The following is a 15,383-nucleotide window of genomic DNA, read 5'->3' as shown; positions in this document are numbered from 1 at the left end:
CAAAGTCAAAAGTTCGATAGACAATTTACACAAAAACGTTTAAAGTTGGGTGTCATGGAAGAAACAATTGTCGGATTCTGAGTAAAGTGGAATTCTTCATCTTAAACTTTAATCTGAAAATTATGTAAATGAAATTATTTATGCTTTTGAGATAAGAATATGGTAGACAAATAATAGTGGTAGGGTCGAAGTGAGTCATCCCTCACCTATTTCTTCAACAACCTGTATGACAGCCATACATTGATCCTTCTTCCTGTTAATTTCCATCTTAAAGTTTTTAAATTTCATCACCTTACGCTATAGAACAAAAAAAAAATATATATTACAAGACAAAAAAGCATTGTCTGTATAGTCCACCGTTCAACCAACTAGTGCTAATTTTTTTTTTTTTTTTTTTTTTTTTTTTTTTTTTTTTTGTCATTAGTTAAACTTGGGGCCGGGGGGATTCGAACCTTGGATGAGGTGGGAGTTTTCTTGGCTTTGCACTAGGCCCCCATCCTAAGTAGTGCTTAGCAGAGTTGTCAACCGTTGTTTTTCCATTCATTTTTGGGTAAAATACAAAAAACTAACTCAACTATTGGTGTCACGACACTTTTATACCTCATCTTCTAAAATTAACAATGTCATACCTCATTTTACAAATTTGTACCAATGTTATACCTTCCATTAGTCTGCCGTTAATTTGTCAGTTAAATGATGACATGGTTTGATCCAGACCCCACTTTCTATTAAAAATTAATAAAATATTAAAAAAACTAAAAAAAATCATTTAATATTTTTTAAATATTAAAATAATAAAAAAAAGTTAAAAAACAAAAACAAAAATCAAAACCTTTGGTCCCTGCCCCTCTTCCCCCTTCTCTCTTTCACCATCTTCATCTTCTTCCTGCTTAATCTTCAACCAAAATAATAATAATAATAATAATAATAATTTGAAAACCCAAGAAGAAGAAGAAAAAGAAGAATGAAGGAGGAGGAGAAGAAGAAGAAGAAGAAGGAAAAAAATAAATAAATAAATCCAACCCAGTTCGGTCACCCCACCCCCCCCTCCCCGCCCCCCCAAAACAAACCCAGTTCGTCCCCCTCCCAAAACAAATCCAACCCCCTGCAACCCAGGAAGAAAACGAAGAAGGAGAAAGAAGCAGAAGAAGAGAAAAAAAAAAAAAAAAAAAAAACCCAGATCTCGTTCGCGAGGCTGATTCCACGAAGGGTGGGTGCGGTAGGGGCTCGGGTGGGGCAAAAGAGGGGGTTGGGTTGGGGGAGAAGAGAGAAGGACGCGGAGGGGAGGGGGGAGGGATGAAGTTTTGTTTTGTTTTTTTTTTTTTTTCTTCTTCTTTTGTTTTCTGGGTTGCAGCAGGTAGATGAGGGAGGGATAGGGGAAAGGGACGAAAGGTTTGTTTTTTTTTTGTTTTTTTACTGTTCTTTATTATTTTAATATTTAAAAAATATTAAATGATTTTTTTTTTAGTTTTTAATAATTTTTTTAATAAAAAATGGGTCCTGAATCAAGCCACGTCAGCATTTAATTAAGAAATTCACGCCAAACTAACGGAAGGTATAACATTGACACAAATTCGTAAGATGAGGTATGACATTGTCAATTTTAAAATATGAGGTATGAAAGTGTCGTGACACCAATAGTTGAATTAGTTTTTTGTACTTTACCCTTCAATTTTTTATAGTCCACCCTTTGTCTGCATTGCCATCACCTAACCGAAGGTCGTCGGTCAAAGTTCGTAGGCCAAGCTCGTCGCACAGAGTTTTATGCAACGGACATGAGATTCCGTCGGTTAACTACTATTTAACTTGACAAGCAGGTTCGTCACATAGAAATAAACTTATGCGACAGAGATGATCTCAACCGACGGACTCTGTTTGGTTGTCATTTTATATTAGATTAAAATTGTGGGATAATCCGATGAGATCGTCCATCGGGAATAAGTGATCTACGAGATGACTATTCTGCCCGGTAAATTTATATGATATTAAAAAAAAATTAAAATTTATAAATGCATTAATTAATTAAAAATATAATTGGAGATTAAAAATATTAAATACCAAGATTTATAATTGGAGATGACTGTTCTATCTGGGAAGTTCTCCCTAACCTCCTGTTGTTCCTAGACCTGGTAAGATAGGGGTCGAGAACCTGAGTGGTGCTCATATGGCTTTTACTCCCTGTTTCCCTTATTGGTCGCCGATTTTTTTAAATATACTAGTTTAAATGAAGATAAAAATAAATATAAAACAAAAAACAAAATCAATATAAAATTAAAAATACAAATGTTACTTGGAACTTTTTGGTCTCAAAGTGGGTGCAAAGCCAGTGCCACTCGCCCACCCTCTCTAAAAATTCCTGGGAGAGTTCGCCCGTACTGTCTCTGGTGTCAAACATAATTCATAGTACTTGTGGAGCTTGTAATTCCTATCTTTCACAGTTGGTAGAAGGAAAGGAAAAACAAAAAACAGTCTTTTGGGTATAAGGCAACAAGAGTGCATCCAAATTGAATTTTACCATATGTTATGGCTCATCTAATTATTCCATCGGTTAGTCACTTAGTACTATGGTCTATTTATATTCTTCTTCACTTCTAAGTGAGATGTCTTAGGCTCGATTCCCGTCAAAGACGAATTTGGACCATATTATTGATTAGGTTAACCATCTAACCTAATAGTGCTAAGTTGAAGTACCTCTCCACCCACCCCGACCATGTCAACCGCCCGACTTGCTCTCCGGCAAACCCTTCCTCCTCCTAGCCGTGGAGCACCAGCTCATCTGAAGCCTAAAAACAACCCACCCCGACCACATCAGCCGCCTGACTTGGTCTCCAGCAACCCCTTCCTCCTCCTAGCCGTGGAGCACCAGCTCATCTGAAGCCTAGAAGCAAGTACTCAAACAATTGGCTCTTAATGCAGTTAAGAATTGGACAAATTGTGTTTCTAGCACAATAATTTTTTTTTTTTTTTCATTTTTCACTTTTTTTTAAATAATAATATTTCAAAAGTGTTTGATAAAGTTTGAATTTCAATTTTATTTTTTAAACAAATATTCCATTTAAAAAAAAAAAACTAAAAACTGTATGTAATGGGAAGCTTTAATGAAAAATACTTCTCCAAACTTTTTCTTAAAAAAAAAAATACGGATTGTACTGACTATTTTTATCGAATAAGATAAATAGCCACATGATAGTATTGACTAAATTAGTCGGGTGTTTGGTGCAGTATCGGATTAATGACCGTATTATTTATATTGTATTTAATACTGAACCAGATAAGAAAAGGAACAAAAAAAAAAAATGACAAATGTTTGTTTGTTTGTTGAACTTTTCTCATATTTATACCTATTGAAAACCACACATATTTTTGGAAATGATTATTCAAATTAATAAAAATTCAACAAAATAAAAAAACCAAAACAAAAGAAACCCAGAGAAAGACGAATAAGGAAGACGAAGTGTCAGAGTTCTAGATCCTTTTGAAACCCATACAAAACGAAAATCACAAACTGATCCATCAAATAGAAAAAATAATAATATGTGAGGGTATACTTGGAATTTGAAAATTCTATTAAATAAGCACTGTTCACTATTCTTAAAAAAAAAAAAGAAAAAAAAAAAGCATCCGTTTCTGCTTTTCTATTATTATTGACATCAGTTTTTTTGTTTAAATCACTTTTATTTTTTTATTTTTTACCAAATACATTTGGTGTTTCAGATTTTTAAATAAGTTTTTTTTTTAGAAGCACCACAACCACAAACCTAACCCTTACTCCCCAGGCAAAAACCCCCCATAAGGCCATAATATATATATATATATATATATATATATATATTTTTAACAAACGATATTATCTATACTAAAGAGGAATACAACTAATCTGTATAATTAAGTGGCAGAGTCATAGTATATTTAAATAAGGAAAAAAATAACTAAACCTTATCATTTGGACTCACCTTTTTATTATTAGTTTTTCATTCTACCAAGTACTTCATTTATCACATTTTTATTTCAAGACATAATAACATGATTTCATTTGCAGTAAAATCAGTTATACAATAGTTCTTCTGGTTCTTGTTGCTAAAACATCGAAACAATCTAACCCAATTGTCACATCCCGGCCCGGGGCGGATCACTTCCCGGGCCCGCTCCATCACCGTAGCACGATATTGTCTGCTTTGGGCTTACCATTCCCTCACGGTTTTGTTTTTGGGAACTCACGAGCAACTTCCCAGTGGGTCACCCATCATGCGATTGCTCTAGCCCCCTTCTCGCTTAACTTCAGAGTTCCTACGGAACCTGAAGCTAGTGAGCTCCCAAAAGGCCTCGTACTAGGTAGGGATAGGAATATACATATAAGGATCATTCCCCTGGGCGATGTGGGATGTCACAATCCACCCCCCTTAGGGGCCCGACGTCCTCGTCGGCACACACGCGGCCAGGGTTAGGCTCTGATACCAATTTGTCACATCCCGGCCCGTGGCGGATCACTTCCCGGGCCCGCTCCACCACCGTAGCACGATATTGTCCGCTTTGGGCTTACCATTCCCTCACGGTTTTGTTTTTGGGAACTCACGAGCAACTTCCCAGTGGGTCACCCATCATGGGATTGCTCTAGCCCCCTTCTCGCTTAACTTCAGAGTTCCTACGGAACCTGAAGCTAGTGAGCTCCCAAAAGGTCTCGTACTAGGTTGGGATAGGAATATACATATAAGGATCATTCCCCTGGGCGATGTGGGATGTCACAATTCACCCCCCTTAGGGGCCCGACGTTCTCGTCGGCACACACGCGGCCAGGGTTAGGCTCTGATACCAAATTGTCACATCCCGGCCCGGGGCGGATCACTTCCCTTAGGGGCCCGGTCCACCACCGTAGCACGATATTGTCCGCTTTAGGCTTACCATTCCCTCACGGTTTTGTTTTTGGGAACTCACGAGCAACTTCTCAGTGGGTCACCCATCATGGGATTGCTCTAGCCCCCTTCTCGCTTAACTTCAGAGTTCCTACAGAACCTGAAGCTAGTGAGCTCCCAAAAGGCCTCGTACTAGGTAGGGATAGGAATATACATATAAAGATCATTCCCCTGGGCGATGTGGGATGTCACACCAATTGTTTTGGTGATGAACAGCTAAACAACGTCAAGTTATTGAGTTTTTTTGTTCTTTTTAAAATTTAAATTCAAACTTTTTGCCATAAAGCTTCCTCCTCTGCTTCTTGGATTTGAATTCCGTCATGGCATCATGCATTGGAGATTTCTGTTTCTTCTTAGATTCGCACTTGGCCGGTACAGACTCTACACATCATGCACGCTGTGGCATGGCTGTCCGAGAAAGATTGCTCACCATCAAGTCGGTCAGAGATGCAAGCCCATGGGCTGCTTGATTAGAAAACATAGGGTGATTTGGTATAAAATTAATAAAAGGATAATATATCAATAATATTTATGTTAATTATAAGTAAATCAATCATGTATTGTAATACTTAAATATAATTAAAACAAACAAAAGTTACATAATCTGCCACTACAGTTGGCACCCACTTCAACTAGCATCCCATTTCTCATATATATTTTTATATTATGTTACATGTGTGTCTATTTTCTGAGTATGTATTTTACATTTGGATTCAGATGCTGCATTGCAATGTCCATTTTAAGTTTCGTTTTTTTCCATTACTCGCATGCCTCTTAGTCTTATGTGTCCGTTTTTACATTTGGATTCAGACACTGCATTAATGTAGTGTCTGTTTCATCGTTCTATTTTTTACTTTTGGATTCAGACACAATGTTGAAGTTTCCATTTTCTGGTTTAGTTTTTTGTTCCATCACTCATATGCCTCTTACGCTTCACACCTCATGCGACTTCTGATTTTTACATTTGAATTCAGACACTGCAATGCAATGTTCGTTTCCTAGTTCTCTATTTTACATTTGCATTTAGACACTGCTGAATTGCAAACCATTAAACTATGTGCTTTCTCATCTCATTGTATTTCTCTTGGCAAAATCATATACTTAACTGGACCAGCTCTCCTCTCAGAGATGGCTTGGATGGAAATTAATCTTTTGTAACATGTTTATTCATCGAATCAAGGTGTTTTAAAAACCATAAGAAAACTTTTTCTTAATTTCATTCTATGTTATCCAAGGGCATGAAAGAGAATGATATAAGAGTCAAGTTCTAATTATGTACACTAGCTTAAAGCTTATGGGCATCAGAGAGAAAAAGAGAAGGATATAAGAGTCAAATTCTCACTGATTTTAGCACAATTGGAATTCATCATTGACCTATAAGAGTCAGTTTACTACCCCAAGTTTCGTGGTTTTCAACATTTGGTACATGAAGTTTTTTTTGTCCCAGAGTCATACTTAAAGTGTTAATTTTGGGATAGTCTCATATATCCGTTAGTCTGACTGTTAAATCAGCCGTTAACTGGTGACGTGGCGCTCACATGGACAATAATTGAGCACCACGTGTCAATCTGGGTCCACGTGGATATTAAAAAATTAAAAATAAAAAAAAAACTAAAACAAAAATTTTAAATTTAAAAAACTAAAAACCAAACTAAACCTAAAAAATTTAAAGTTGCCGCCGCCTTTGCACCCAACCATCTTCCTCTCTTTGTTTCTTCTTCTCCATCCAACATAGAAATCCATTAACTGCACGGCCTAACCCAACCCACTTGTTCCTCCCAATCCACTGAGACCACCCAAGCCACTACCTAAGCTACCAAAACTGGGTAAGCCATCATCCTTTAGAAAACTCTTTGCTTCGCTCATTGAAAAGGACCTCCATTTTCGATTTGCATTTGTGGGTTGTTTTGGGAATTTGTGTCGGAGTCGCCATTGTTCTCGTCTTCTTCCTTATCTCGCTCTGGTTCATTTCCCGCTGCAACAGTAGCAACTCCTCAAAAGCCAAGACCTTTACACACAACTCCTCCATCATCCCAAACGTCTCCAAAGAGATCTAAGAAATTTGAACTGATGACTTGCGGAACAACCATCATAGCCCGACCCGAAACCCATCAACCACCAGAGCCATCCTAACCCGGTTGCTGACTTGGACTTTGCCAGAGCCCAGCCCCTGTTTCTCAAGCAGGCCGATCACCATAACAGCCCGGCTGGGAGCGGTGGCCGATAGAGAATTCACATTGACATTGGAAAGGACCACCATATTTCGTACCCGGAGAAGGGCAGCGGCGGTGGGTTGTCACATAGCAGCTGGGAGGCTTCGTCTGGGGACCAGGGGATGATCGCTGCGTTGGAGGTTTTGCATTTGGGATGAAGACATTCGTACACTCTCAGAGAGCTTGAAGATTCCACTAATGGGTTTGTCGAGAGTCGGAATAAGTGTAAAAAGGAGCTTCTGCTTGTGCCACTGTCGTCGGAGATGAAGAGATTGTGTACGCATTGTTTTCCTTCAATTAGATCCCGGTCAGCTCGTTCGAGTCGATTGATATGGTTGAAAGGTTGGTAGCTGGGTTTGGAAATTGTGCGAAGAAGAGGGCGACGGCCAAGAGGGCAATTTTAAAATTTTCAGGTTTAGGCTCGGTTTTTAATTTTTTTAATTTTTAATTTTTGTTTTAGTTTTTTTTTAATTTTTTAATATCCATGTGGACCCAGATTGACATGTGGCGCCCAATCATTGTCCACGTGGGCCTCACGTCAATAGTTAATGGAGGATTTAATAGTCAAACTAACAGATGTATGAGATTGTCCCAAAATTAACACTTTAGGTATGACTCTAAGACGAAAAAAAACTTGATGTACCAAATGTTGAAAACCACAAAACTTGAGGGTAGTAAACTGATATTTACCCTTAATTAAAATATATCAATTGAATAAGTTCAAAACAAAAAATGTTATTGATATATGACTAAATAGTAATAATTTTATTGATGTTTTCCTAAACTTCCTTAGAAATATAACCAATGCATTTAAGAATTTAATTGATTAAAAATGATGATAATTAATTAGTTGTCAGAAAAAAAAAAGGAGTTTAACACTTGATTACATTATTCAATACTTATTTACAAAAAAAAAAAAAAAATAATATAAAGTGTTAAGTTGACGACTAAAATACTTATACAGAAAAAGTCAAACTTCGATCGAAAGTTGAAAAATACAAGGTTTCAATTAAAGTAATGTCATCTAGTGGGAGCCTAATTTCCTAATAATAAATAGATTTACCTGCCACGAGTAGTCTAATTAAGGAGCGTGTGCGACAGAGAGCCTGAAGCTACCAAGTAGAAGATGGCATTCTACAAAAATGTCTGTGTACCATAACAACCATGTACAGCAACGCCTTAGAACATATTTAGATACATCGCATATTTGCACATAACAAAACTTGTGTTCATCGTATATATGCTACAACTACTGTTCTTTTTCTTTTTTGAGGCTAGAAACCTAAAATCATGAATTAATAAGCGATTGACAGTACGAATACAAAGCTCTGATTCTCAACACTACAACAAGATAGTTCAGATTCTCATCACTGAATTGGTATATATGTTGCAAAACTTAATTCTTCTCTGAAAAATTGTAAATTTTCTGATTCCGTTAAGTCCCTTGGAACAATCCAACAAAGCTTTGTACCTACAGCTTCCTCTGCTTATTGGATTTGGATTCAGACTTGGCATCATGGACCGGAGAGTTCTGTCTCTTGTTGGATTCACACTCGGCTGGCATTGGAGACGGAGACTTCTACTTTGCACAGATCATGCACGCGGTGGCAGAAGAGTCACTGACATAAGTACAGCGATCACAAGGCCAATAATCCCCACTCATCTCCGGAAAATCATTCTCCATCGCTCTTACAGTTCCACTTTCTGATTAAAACTCCAAACTTTTATGCAAAACTTGAAATTTTATGTCAAACTTTTGTGTGTAGGCTGTCTAACTAGAACACTGGCTTGACTCTGTAAGTCTATTTTCCTCCAATTCAGTACTGTTTAGGTCTCTCCTCCGTGCTTAGTTTCGCTGCTTTCTCTGAGAATCATTTCACTGGCAAAGCAGACTACAAAATTTAAAGCTGTTCTACAATGCAAACAAAGAAATATTCCATGAGAAATTCATGATCATGCGCAATTTGCTTACACTTACGAACCAGCATTGTTTCGGTAGTTTCGCTGGTTTCTTCCCTCCCTTCCTTAAACATCGTATAGTCATGTTTAATTTGTTTATACATATTGTTACATGAACCATATTTACAGATCATGTTGTGTAAAAATCCTTTTGAAAGGATAGTAATGCTAGAGGTAACTGAGCAAGTCATGCTTTTCTCCTTGTCTGCTAGATTATCGAGTTTATGTTTTTGATATCTTTACATTAAATTAATTCGAACAACGAAAATAGAAGATATCTGCTTCAACTAACTGTACTACTTTAAACAACTTGAATGCTGATCCAATAGGAATAGGTCCTGGTCCTTTCTCTGGCCTATTTCTAATTTCTGGTCTTGCTTGTTCATCGGCGTATTTGGTTGCAAATGCACGTTTAGTAGTGGGTAAGCATCTGCGAGATTTGAGCTACACACGACGACGAGCAATGTTAATCTACACAAAAATGTGGAGATACTTAGCCTAGAGCAACCGAAATTCTAAGCATCATCGCTCCAATTAAGCAAAATTGTAGCTCATTCAATGGTACACGACTGGTTGCCGTCGAATGTGAATTTATTTCTTAATTATCTGTTAGCATGGCTCTGTCACATATAGATCTGCTCACGTAAATATCTACTTCTGGGATACAGGAAGTTGAATTAAGGTCACCATTTGTGTTGAATTCTTGGTTCTGACTTCAACTGAAGACCTCAAACAAGTCTGGAGCTCTTTGCATCTGTGCTTGATATTGGAACACTTTGCGATGCTTGCTGAAACATGAAGCCCATTTCGTTCAACTGAAAAGAGAAGTCCGTTTGGGCCTAAATGAAACTCGATACGCATCAGCCATCAAGGACAAACACATGCCTTGATTCGAAAAGATTCGAATCTCAGTATTTGAGCACAATGCCTCTACGAATTGCCCTGGAAAATGGAAATGTTAAAAACGCACCTTTTAACATCTCACTTAATCATGGCCGTTGTTTCAAATTGTTATTTAGTTTGATAGTGTGTATAAGACCTAGTGTGAAATTATCTCTCATTGCTTAAAAATGCAAATACATTATGGGGCAATTACAATTTACCACCTTGAAGTTTGCTTCATATAACTCCTCTTGTTTAATGTCTATCTTATATAAGCGATATTTCACATTAAATTAATTCAAACAACGAAAATCAAAGTTTAAACTTGGATGTATAGGGAGAACACATTTATTTATCCAATTTGACTATGCCCAAGGCTTCAATCTTTTTAGCCATCATGTTAATCTTAGCAAATTATGGCGTGTCTTTTAGTGGTAATGTTTAATAATGACGTGGCTCACTTGAGATTCTATTTTTGCATAATTAAAATCGCATGAACGTTGCGTGGATCAAATATTAATAAAAAAAATTAAAAATGACATAATTGCTAACTGTTATCCAATAAGGTAGAGATGATAAGTTTGTGCCATTTTTTAGCAGGAATGAGAATATAGGTGACATCCTTTGACAAAAAAAAAAAAAGAAAAAAAAAAGAAAAAAGATGACATCCACCTCGCAATAACCCCTTATTCTGCCCCGTCCATTACAAAGGAGAATGCTGATTAAATTTGTAAAATTCAAATCACCCTGGTCGAATTAAAAACAAAAAACCACAAGAGATCTCAGTGAAAAATGTCGGAAATCAATCAACAATGAACAACAATTAAAACCATTTTTCTGTTATATCATATGTGAAAATGTGAAGAATGAAAATATATACAAAATTAATCCACAATTGAGACAGAAATTAGAAACTTTCAAACCATTGCCAACGGCCCCGTTTTGAGAACCTTCCCTGCCTTCTGTGTCTGGCCACGCGCCATTCAAAAACCCTAGCAAAAATCTCAGAGAGCAGCACCATCAACGTTTATGTATCCGTTACTCTGTCTGAGATCCCAAAACGCTCCATAAAACCCTAGTGAGAAACGCCAGTTCACCAATCCAATCCAATCCAGTCCAATCGATCGATACTTTCTTATGCACACAACATGTTTGATGAATTGGTTCAATTGATAAAGCTTGCATTTTAATTGAATTTGGGAAATTTGTGCAGCCGCAAGTTGATGTCAATGGCTTCCCAGAAGAACCAATCACTCTGCTTACTGCAAACAGCGAAGGCACGTACATTGTTGGCGGAGGCTTGTCGGGGAATATCTACTTGTGGGAGCTTAATTTTCCTAATAATTTTTCTTTATCTCTTTGAATTTATCTTTTTTTAAGCTCTGAAATGCTAATGAGCATTTTTTTTTTTTGTATTTATTTAGGTTAATACTGGTAGACTGCTTAGAAAATGGCATGCTCACAACAGAGGTGTTAGTTGCTTGGTATTTTTGGATGATGGCTCCCTGCTGATTTCGACTATGCCTTTACCCTTCTCACCAGAAGTGGAAGGCCTCTCAGGTAACTCAACAGCATCCTCTACCTCGACTATGCCTTCACCATCATCATCAAAACCAGAATCAAGTGGAGGTCTGATTTCGATGTTGGGAATGTGAGAAATCTTGGGCCACTCCTTTCCTTTGCCTTTTTGGTAACCTGGTGCAAGGCTCCCACACTCTACGATGTCAGGTTTCCGAAGTGGTGTTTTCAGCAAGAAGTCTGGCAGTGTTTTTAGCTGAGGGCAGTACCCAAGCTGTAAAGAAGTAAGGCATGGCATTATGGTAATATGAGAATCCTCTTCCTTCCACTCTTCCACTCCTTTCCACTCTTCCCACGCCCACATGTCCCTAAAATAGAGTGCTTTCAATTTTGGGAATATAATGCATGATGATGCTGATGACGTTTCCTTTTCTATTCCCAGTAACTCAACTCCAACCTTTTTTACTCCCGTCATCTCAATAAGCATCAGTCTTTCGAGGGACGGTAATTTTCCCAAAGGAGGTAAAACTTCAAATTCATTCCAATACGTAAGATGAAGAACTCTCAAATTGCTTAATGACATGATCCAGTTGGGGGCACTGCTTCCATTATGCCCTGTAATTTCTAAAAATTCCAAATTTGGATGCGGTCGTAAAAAATTCAGTGTTACTGCACTACTGCTACTGCTTCTTCCCACCTCATCTTCCCGATTTTTAGATATTTTTCTGCAATTAAACATTTGTGTCCAATACAATTCAACAAATTTTATTCTCAAATGTAAGAGTTGTTGTTTGTTCCCCAAGGGTGATTCTTTCTCACCCTCACCAGCAGCAACTTTCAAATCCCCATCAATCTCTACACTGAGTTCACCCTGAAGTTGGTCTAAGTTTCTCAAATCTCCTAATTTGAATGCTTCGTCGTTGTCTTTACCACCACCAATAGGGCACTCACCTAGTGTTCTTAGATTTGTTAATCTCCCAATCCCTTTCGGTAAGTACTTCAGCCGAGTGCAACCCCAAACATAAAGATGCCTTAAGTTAATCAGCTTTCCCATGCTCTGAGGTAGACTTTCAAGTTTCCCACACCAACCAAGGTGCAATGTCTGCAAGTTGTATAAATTACACACCGCCTTCGGTAGCTTTCTCAAATCACCATTGCGAGACAAATCAATAAACCTTAGATGCACCAATTCACCTATCTCTTCCGGAAGCTCTTCATTACAATTGCCACTCAAATTCAATGACCTAAGATGTTTCAACTGCGACATCAAAGTTGAGTCCACAACATTAAATTTTGAATCAAAAGTTGCAAGAGTACGTAGATCGCAGCTGGAAAACGAAACACATGCGAGTGAACCCGTGGGAGCAAGCACTAAGGTCAAATGTCGGATTTTAACATCTGAGGACTCTATTGTATTGTTACCACCCTTAACCAACATTGTAAATCATTCATTTTGAGTAAGAAACTACAGAAAATCATGCACAGTATCATGCATTTTTCAGGTCTTGATATTTCCTTCATTATCTTCTTTAAAGTCTTGGAAGAAAGATCGCATTACTAAAACATTGAAAAACTTTTGGCCAATTATTTCTTTCTCTGTGTTTCCTTTCGAATAGAGATAATCTTGTGACATCCACAACTCAATCAAATGATCTTTATCAATCTTATGATCTTTTGGAAAAATAGCACAATATAAAAGGCATTGTTTGACCGCAGGTTCCAAATCAAAATAACTTAGTAATAGTGGTTTGAAAACTTTTTGCTCAACCTCTTCAAGGTCCCATATCTTATTGTTCAAAACTTCTCGCCATTCTTTCCTCGTTTTCTTGTCATGCATGAGACTACCTAGAGTCTTTGCAGCAAGAGGCAAACCCTTGCACTTTTTTGCTATTTCTTCACCAATGGCTTCCAACTCACCATCCTTATCTCTATCATGAAATGCCATGTGGTTGAATATTGACAAGCAATTTTGTTCGCTCAACCTCTCCAAATAGATCGTGTGAATGGGAGCTCCCATCATATCAACAACCTCCTATTTTCGAGTGGTCACCAATATTCTACTGCCTCGAGCGCCACTTTGCATTAATGGTAACTTCAAATTCTCCCACTTTCTTTGGTCATCAGTCCAGACATCGTCCAGGACAAGGAGAAACTTTTTTCCCTTAATGGATTTAGACGTACATTGAAAGAAATTTTCCAAAGTACCTGAATTTGGGATGACAATTTCGGCACCACCTTTGGCAACCTCAATGATGGCTTTGGCAGTTTTGATCTCATCAAAAGGGTCTGAAACACAAACCCATATTTTGATATCAAAACAAGCTTCAACCTTCTCATCGTTAAAAACCAATTGGGCTAGAGCTGTTTTTCCCATTCCTCCAATCCCAACAATAGGGATGACTAGGAGACCGCTCTCTTCTTGACTAATCTCGTTCAACAACTTGCTAACCAAAACTTCCTTTTGTTCTTCTCTACCAAATATGGTAAATGCATCAACAAAAGAAATAGTTTCGAATCTTTCGACTCGCTTAGGTTGTTCAATGATCATTCTCTTTCTGAAGTGAAAGTCTCCATTCTCCTTAGCAATCTCATCTAAATTTTCATTTAGACTTTTAATCTTAAGGGCAATGTCATGACGAAGACGTACCCGACTGACTTGGCCCACTTGGCCGAAACAAAGGCAAGAAGGAATAGAGAAACATACCGCCTTCTTCTTCTTCTCAGTAACAAGACAAGTACTTCCACCGTGCTCTTCTTGTTTCTCAACTTCTTGTTTCAGTATTTCAGTCTTCCACTCATCCAACACATTGTCCATCTTGTACGACACGTCTTTCAGCTTCTCCAGCCATTTTCTTACGCTTTTCTCCTTCACTTGCCTCTGCTCCGCATCCTCAAGCTCATCGCGAATATTATCAAGGTTGCGAGCGAATTGTTCAATCTCTTTCTCCACATTCAAAACCAGCTTCACCTCTTCCTTGATGTACTGGTAAGTTACCGAAGCCAGTTGTTCGAGAAGCACAGAAATGAGAGCCTCAGCCATTTTTCGGTTAGTAGTGGAAACAGAGAAAACCAAGAGATATGAACTGAGAAGTGCAGGATGGATGGTTGTGGTCTTGTTGGAGTTTGTGGCCAAGTGGACTATCCTCCAAAATACCTTTCAGCTAATAAAATAATAAGGTGGACAAAATCATTGTTGCTTTCCTTGTTTTGAGGAGAAAAGGAAAAGGCTAGCAAGTAGCCTTATTATTTTATTTGTATTTGGTTGTTTTTTAAAGGGAATGAGGGGTGTAGCCGAGTGACGAGAAAAAAGAAGGAAGGGCACCATTTGTTTTGAGCATTCCTTTTGTGAGAGCATCCAAAGAGATGGTGAGAGCATTTGGCTCTACCATGGGCATGGGTGAGAGAAATCAAGAGAGCTAGAGTGAAAGATCTCTTGTGAAAGAACTCTTGGGGTAGAGTGAGGCTCTTGGGAAAATTCTGTGAGTGGGTGTACAAGGGATATGGGATTGGGTTATGTCGATTTAACTCATGTGTAACTTGTACTGTTTTTCTCATAGTGATGAGCAATATCTCTCTGAGGACGTAGGCAGGTTTTTGCCGAACCTCGTAAATTTCTCGGTGTCTTTATTTCTTGTATTTTATTTTGTTCAACTGTGTGTGATTTTGGTGAGGTTGTAATCTGAATCTCGGTTCCGCACTAACGAACGGGCCAAGGCATAACAATTGGTATCAGAGCATCGTTGGGGGCTTTTGGTTCGTTGGAGGTCCAGATTTGTTGTTCACCATGGAATTTTCAGTTGAGCAGTTTAAAGGGAGAGGCGGTTTTGCTCTTGGTAAAGGAGAGTAATGGAAGCCTGAAGAAATGGAAGCCGTGTTTAGGGATGCTTGGATCAACTGCGAA

The 15,383-nt window shown here is 38.0% G+C and overlaps 2 protein-coding genes and 1 pseudogene across 2 annotated transcripts; all 3 read right to left on the bottom strand.

The window, feature by feature from the left end:
• Positions 1 to 11,407: 11,407 nt before the first annotated feature.
• LOC148695219 (putative disease resistance protein At3g14460) lies at positions 11,408 to 12,226 on the bottom strand. The gene has a single exon (XM_088699275.1). It carries the CDS (start codon positions 12,219 to 12,221, stop codon positions 11,424 to 11,426), a length of 798 nt encoding a protein of 265 aa, XP_088555401.1. The 5' UTR covers positions 12,222 to 12,226; the 3' UTR covers positions 11,408 to 11,423.
• Positions 12,227 to 12,254: 28 nt separating this feature from the next.
• Positions 12,255 to 12,924, bottom strand: LOC148695218 (uncharacterized; the record flags this gene model as incomplete). Its single annotated transcript, XM_088699276.1, has 1 exon — positions 12,255 to 12,924. A coding segment is annotated over exon 1 (666 nt), but the record flags the coding sequence as incomplete, so codon positions are not given.
• Positions 12,925 to 12,980: 56 nt separating this feature from the next.
• Positions 12,981 to 14,642, bottom strand: LOC137717434 (putative disease resistance protein RGA4; annotated as a pseudogene).
• Between the last annotated feature and the right edge of the window lie 741 nt (positions 14,643 to 15,383).

This window comes from Pyrus communis, chromosome 8, assembly GCF_041283825.1.
Source record: "Pyrus communis isolate YQ-2024b chromosome 8, ASM4128382v1, whole genome shotgun sequence".
NCBI classification, from domain to species: domain Eukaryota; kingdom Viridiplantae; phylum Streptophyta; class Magnoliopsida; order Rosales; family Rosaceae; genus Pyrus; species Pyrus communis.
This window is presented reverse-complemented; position numbering and strand designations above follow the sequence as displayed.

Excerpts from the sequence above, each read along its gene's own strand:
- LOC148695219 (XM_088699275.1), bottom strand. The coding sequence starts at position 12,221 with ATGTTTAATTGCAGAAAAATATCTAAAAATCGGGAAGATGAGGTGGGA.